Genomic DNA, 6,818 nt, shown 5'->3' on the forward strand with positions numbered 1-6,818 from the left:
CCATAGTGAAATTTTTTTAGGGTGACCAAGAGTATGAATGCTAGTACATGGATATGCAATTAAGGGGATAAAGGAAGACCGATAAAAATAGCATAGTAGAAGTCCTAATGGCATGTTTTATCTGTAAATGGAACACTAAAAATAAATATATTGCAATCACACAAGTTCAGATGTAAAAGGAACACTAAGCAAGTTCATAAATAAAACATGTGTCTAACTCAGTTGAGCATTGGGAAAGGAAAATAAAAGTAAAGATCCAAATTTATGCCATCTGAATGACCTGCAACTTCCTTTCCAAAACAGTCAACTGGGGGACATCATCCCATCTTATTGGAGTTTAGATTAATTACTGAAATAGATCGCGGTAAGGAGTATCGAACATAGGGAACTCCTATGTTTAACAAACTCCAATGCATCCATGTTCCAGAAATTGTAGGCAACATGAAACGCTGCACCACATTGCACAACTCTTTTGTCAGTGCTCAGTACCAATTTGGCATACAGCAGACTTATAATCTAAATTACATAAAATGGGAGTAACACTATTGGCGTCAAGCACAAATTGCTCATCACTGATCAAGTGTGCATCCATCTTTGGCCGAAATCAAGCGCATACATGTATCACCAAAGGAGATAAATAGCTTCCATAATACATATACACAAAGAGGTCGTGCATACATGAAACTTGGTACCGTTGTAGACCGACGGGTTCTGCTGGAGCCTATGGTTCCATGTCTGCAAGACGAACAGAGATGAACAATAACAATACCATGGGAAGAATCAACGGAATCAAACCTCGTTGGGGGCGTGGCCGCCCCGCCGCCTGCACTGCGCGTGCCGCCGCCTCCAGCCTCGCCGCCCCGCCGCATGGTGCCTGCGCCCGCCGCCTGATCCGGCCCGGCTCGCCATGGATCCGGCTGCCCCACGTGCCCCTCGGCCTCGCCTCCACCTCTGACCGCCGCCGCGACACTCGTCGACGCCGGAGCCGCCGTCGACGGACCGGCCTCCTCCTCAGATCGGGACCGGGCCATCGGCATGGTGCTGGCCAACCGCTGCAGTGCTTCGACAGCGCCGGAGAGAGGATCCCGCGATGGAGGACGGGGTGCCCCGGGGAGACGCTGGCGCTGCGGACCATCGGCATGGTGCTGGCCACGCTGCTGCAGTGCTTGGACAGCGCCGGAGAGAGGATCCCGCGATGGAGGACGGGGTGCCCCGGGGAGACGCTGGCGCTGCGGACCATCGACATGGTGCTGGCCACGCTTCTGCAGTGCTTCGACATCGCCGAAGAGAGGATCCCGCGGTGGAGGACGGGGTGGATAAGGTGAGCGGGGGGTGTTTTTCTTTTTAATCTGAAACATTTTTCTTTTTCACTTAAATCTGGACGGCGGGTTGAATACCCAAAAACGGAGGGGCTTTTGTGCTAAATTGCCAACGACGGACGCGACGGACTACAGAAGCGATACCTGCTTTATTATTAGGGAGAGATGTTTTTTTAGAGGTCGATTTCTGGTCTCTGTATCAATCGATGCCTACAATCAATTTTATTAATTATTTTATAAAGATAACATACATTAAACCATTCGAAGCCACTACTCACACATATAAACTTAATAATGTGGAGTGTTCATTCATCATATCTAAAATTGATGTCATCATCGATCTATTCATATAACGTATAGTAACCAACCGTCGATGCAGCAAACATAAAACGTACACATGCATATGTTTTAGAAGCCGACATCATTATCGAACCGTTGTCCTATCTTCTAGATAGAGATTCGCATCATCCTTGCCCGCCCGGCCATCCGTCAACGCCACCACGGTGCCCAACGGCGCCACCATGCTGCGCTCGTCCATCCCGACGCGGAGACTCAAAAAGATTTTTCGTGTGTAGCACCTGCCGAAAAGGCATGACATCGTGTAGCACCTGTCGGCTAGGCATGACTTACATCTCCACCAAAGCCCTGTTCAAGAGGATGCTTCTTCACCTCCAGCGCTACTCCATAAACAATGCTCCCAATAGAGAAACGATATCGTGGTGCCATCATCGTCCGATTTAAAAAAACCAGATCCTAGGATTTTCCCCAGAGTAGCACGAGTGTGTTGATCAAGTAACGACACAGAGTAACTGTGTCTCCTCGACTCACAACCCGGACTAGATGACAGATCACGAGATCCGAACACCCGGCCTCAGGCCGACCACCTCCGACGGAGGAGATGACCACCACCGCCGGCTGCATCTATCATATCAGATCTGACCGGAGGTGTCGCCGAGCAGTCCATCAGGCCCTCCACGCCGCTATCGATCCGAAACCAGATGGTGTGCCGCTGCAGCATAGCAGTCTTCATCGCCTATACCAGGCCAGTCGCCGCACGTCCGTGATTAGGCTACCCGATGCGCCTGCAGCCGCCATCATCCGAGGCAGGGCGCGCCGGCCACCATCGCCCTAGCCGTCGCCACCGTCCAATAGATCGGTCGCGCCTTCACACTTGTAGGGGGCATGCACCACCCCTGAGATGCGGGAGAGTGGGAGTCCTCCACCACCGTCGTCGACCCCTGGGTGTAGCCCTACGACATCTCTCGACAGCTACTAAGGGAGGGGAGGAGGAAGTGTGCGCCCCTAGTGGCGGAGGACCCGATAGGGCAAGGCCTAACGGCCGCCTTACCTTGATTTCGCTGGTGCAGGCTGCATGCAAGACGACGCATCGGCATGGCAGCGTTGTCGGCGGCGAACGGCCAAAACCCGCCCTACCTCAATTTTTGTCCGTCCTCGGCCACTGCGCGCCCCATGGCTAGGGTTTGGATGCCGCCCTACTGGGAAGGACGCAGGTGGTTGTGGAGTCGAGTACTTCCCTTGCCTTGGCTGCGCCAACTCACAATTAGCTTAATGTTACTGTCCTTTTTGCAACAACAAAAAAAGCTTAATGTTCTGTCCGTATGGGATCTTCCAATAGATCCTGATAAGAGATCATCGTCGAGCAGTAAAAATCAGAATCACACATTCCACCAAATTATTAGCACAAAATTTCCAGGTTCATTTCTATAGAACTCTCTGGATCCCATGCGCAATCACGTGTCCAGACAACGCAAGCGCGCGGCCGCTAGTCAAAAGGAAAAAACACAAGCGCGCGGCCGGTTTCGCTAGACCAGGTTGGAAGGAGGAAACCGACGTGACAATGCAATCGCTAATCAGAAAGCTAATGCGTCAAACGTGCAGCGACAGCGCCGGCCTAATTCGATCGTCCTCTTCCCCGGCGACGACCAGAAGCGGACGGAAGAAGGTCGGGCTGGCTGGCTGGCCCGTCGCCGGATGATTGCGGCGTACGTACGGGGGTGAGCCCGTTGGCATTGTCTGGTTCCGGCTAGGCCTTTAGCAGACACAGGAATCAGCAGGCGCGGTGGCTTCTCGTGGAAAGCTTTACGCCCGCCGTTGTCTGCGCCGGTGGAGCCTTGCGGCGGAGGAAGATCTCGCCGGGCGATCCTGGAGGCCACGGAGCGGCCTCCCATTGCTGGTCCCGGCGCTGCGCGGGATCAGCTATTTTGGCTCTGGCTCCAAGCACAATCACTCGCCTAATCTTCAGTCTGGTGCCTTCGATTAATTATAGGGATGTTCCAATTTCGTGTATCTGAACAGAAGGATTAAAGTGGTCTGTCCAGCTCAAGAAGAAAAGAACGAAAGGTACCGTTAAAACCTTATCTATCTTCTTGCGAATCAGTACCGCTCCGTGCTGTTCTTTTCACCCTAGGATCTTGGCTTAGGATACTGCAGAAGAAAAAAAAAAGTAAGTTTGGCTTAGGATCTTGGCAACATTGCCACTTGACCGCAGTTAATGCCCGTGAAATCGAGAAGAAAAACAACGTTTATTAATGGCGATGGAGATGGACAGATGACGTGCGCTTAGAAAACCTGGAATCCTGGCCACTGAACGGCATTTCATCGGCACCATATAATCTGTATCCACTCTTCGTCATCCGTTAACGTTTCCACGCACGGTAGTCTTCGCATTCTTGCTAGTTGCTTTGTATCATCATATATGTACTAGCGTCCGGATGACACAATCGACAGCCGATCAGACGTCTCAACATCATCAGTATCGGAAGCTGTTCAAAACAGGTGCGATTTTTCGATCAGATGTCACAATTCACACAAGGGAGTTGGTGGCTGCATGCATGCATGCAGGAAGGGTTAACTGGGCTAACTAGGGGGGAGGGATCCGTCGTGCGTGCATGAGGCGATCAGGTCCAACATTGCTTCATATCTAATGTGCCATCGATCTGTGCATATGTCGATTTATTGTCAAATCGGCAAGAGAAACTGAGGAAGCATACATATGCTAGCGTACAAATGACACAATGGACCGGCAACCAGTCACATCATCAGTATCTGAATCTGCTCAGAAACAGGTGCGATTCCTCAGAGATGACGCAATTCAGACACGTTGTATAGCTGGTGTCTGCAATGCATGCTGCAGGGTTACCCAAGGGGACCCGTCCTACGTGCATGCACTTATTTGACGCGATGCTGCATCGCCTAACTAATTATGGTCTCTCCCCTGGTTCAAATTTGTTAAGGGAATCGCAGCTGCTATAATACATCCAAATGGTGCCATCTTTTTTCCAAGGAGACGCATAACGTGCATCCAAGGTGGATACTATGTATGTGCACTGGCCCGCGTGGTGCTGGGATCTGAGTTTGATTTGCTATGAGTCAGTTGCTAGACTGTGGATTAGTCGTAATAAGAAAAATGTTGGTGTGAATATGGTTACAATTGTTTTCCTTTGATACTCTCTGCTCGTGCAACTTGGGCTGGTTTGTAACTGCAAGTATTCCTTCCGTCTTAAAATAATTGTCGTTAATTGTAGCACTAAGTCGTCGACATTTATTTTGGAACAAAACGAGTGCTAATGAGCTTAAGTCTGTTTGTAACGGGGAGTACCATATACTAGTATCATGCATATGATACTAGTGTATGATATTACATTCGTAATGCATAGTATCATGTGCTAGTATCATAGCACAGTTCATTTATTATCATGCATGATACATAGTAGCGCAACATTTAATATGATATGGTATCATAATATGACACTCAACCATCTCTTTCTTCATTTAATTTCATGTCACCTCATCAAATATGCCTAGTTAACATACATGATACTACCTATGATACTCTCATTACGACCAGCCTAACTGGTCTGGCGATGCGGTTTCATCTCAGGGTGATGTGATCTGAAACAAACTGTACTATACGTGTGCGAGAAGTCGCTTAAGTGTACAACTATCCAATGACCAAACATAGAGTTATTATTCCATATCTAGCCAGTAACAAATTTGTCAAGAGCCCTGATGATGGATGCCATGGAATTCAAAGGGAGGGCGTGACCCTGAGAAACAGCTCGCATTGACGCATATGCACACTCCAGCTTCGTCAATGCCTGCTGTTGCATGTTGACTCCTAACCTCAGAGCAGCATTGCTTAACGACCGCATGATAAACAAGCTAAGTTCGTGAGACCATTTCGTCCACGCATGTGCTGATGCGTGAATGCGAGCCGTTGCAGGCTGACAATAATTCGTCAATACCAAATCGCAGCGCGTGATAAACAAGCCACATCGAGTGAGACAAGTTGATTAACCCAACCGGGCACCACAAACTAACCGCGGATCCTGTCGGTCTCGCTTGCTGGTTGATCGATCTCGTGTAGCCTCGGGGTCTAGATATGCACAATCGAGCGACGATCGAGATCGATCGAGCATTGATGAAGCGGCGGATAAGGAGAGCACGCCGCCGGCGTACCCGGCGTAAAGGTGGTGGTGTTGCTTGCTTCGTTGGCGTGTGAATGGGGGAAGACTTCGCCGTCCAAATCAGGAAGCCATGGACCCTCGCCCGGACTGAGTTCTCCATCTACTTGTGAACACATCTGGTCGATCCGTTGCGTACCGGTAACTCTCCTAGCTACAAGTCTAGCGCTGGCTACTGCTCTCTAGCTCGGGTCATGACTCATGACAGTAACCACTAAACCACTCAATCCATGGTGGCCATAGGTCCGTCGTCCATGTCGTGATTCTTCCAGCCAGGCATACCATGAGTCCATGATCTTCTTTCCCAGTAATATTTTTCTTTAAAAAATAATACCACCTAAATCTATTAGTCCATGATCTTCTTTCCCAGTAATATTCTTCTTTAAAAAATAATACCACCTAAATTTATTAGTCCATGATCTTCTTTCCCAGTAATATTCTTCTTTTAAAAAACCACCTGCATCTATTAGTTAAACCAATAGTATAAATGCTAAAGACCTTGACGTTTTGAAGCAACATAAAAATGCCAAGGCCTTTGACGTTTCTGTCTTACACAGAAACGCCAGGGTCAATGTCGTTTTCAAAAACGGCATCTAGCTCGACGTTTCTGACATTTCACGTATGCGCGTTTAGCTTGACTATGGATAAGGACAGAAACGCTATCTAGCTCAGCATTTTATGTTGAACAGTAACACCACGGGTTATGACGTTGTCAAAACGGTCAGATCATGAAATACTTTCATATCGAGTTCAGTTTATGACAAAGATCGTTGAAAAGGTCTGAATAGTGATTTCGTCCCCCAAATGGGCCGATAGCACCCCGCTGTGTGTGGCCTATCGTCGGAGTCAGCTTGTCGTTTTTTTTTAATAACCGCATATATTTTATTAGACAAATATATTACAGAGAATACATATGTGATCATCACATGAGACATACATAGATGTCTCACTTTTTTGCGCCAAGGATCCTACAACAAGTGAAACTAAAATTTCAAGAGTGAAGAACCTTGTGCCT

The 6,818-nt window shown here is 48.5% G+C and overlaps 1 protein-coding gene across 1 annotated transcript; it reads right to left on the reverse strand.

Moving 5' to 3' along the window:
- Positions 1-2,982: 2,982 nt before the first annotated feature.
- LOC123447227 lies at positions 2,983-3,565 on the reverse strand. Its single transcript, XM_045123810.1, has one exon. The coding sequence runs from the start codon at positions 3,506-3,508 to the stop codon at positions 3,191-3,193; it is 318 nt and encodes a 105-aa protein (XP_044979745.1). The 5' UTR covers positions 3,509-3,565; the 3' UTR covers positions 2,983-3,190.
- Positions 3,566-6,818: the final 3,253 nt, after the last annotated feature.

This window comes from Hordeum vulgare, chromosome 4H (genome assembly GCF_904849725.1).
Source record: "Hordeum vulgare subsp. vulgare chromosome 4H, MorexV3_pseudomolecules_assembly, whole genome shotgun sequence".
NCBI lineage: Eukaryota > Viridiplantae > Streptophyta > Magnoliopsida > Poales > Poaceae > Hordeum > Hordeum vulgare.

Bases quoted from the DNA above. Each gene is read 5' to 3' on its own strand.
- LOC123447227 (XM_045123810.1), bottom strand. From the start codon at position 3,508: ATGGGAGGCCGCTCCGTGGCCTCCAGGATCGCCCGGCGAGATCTTCCT.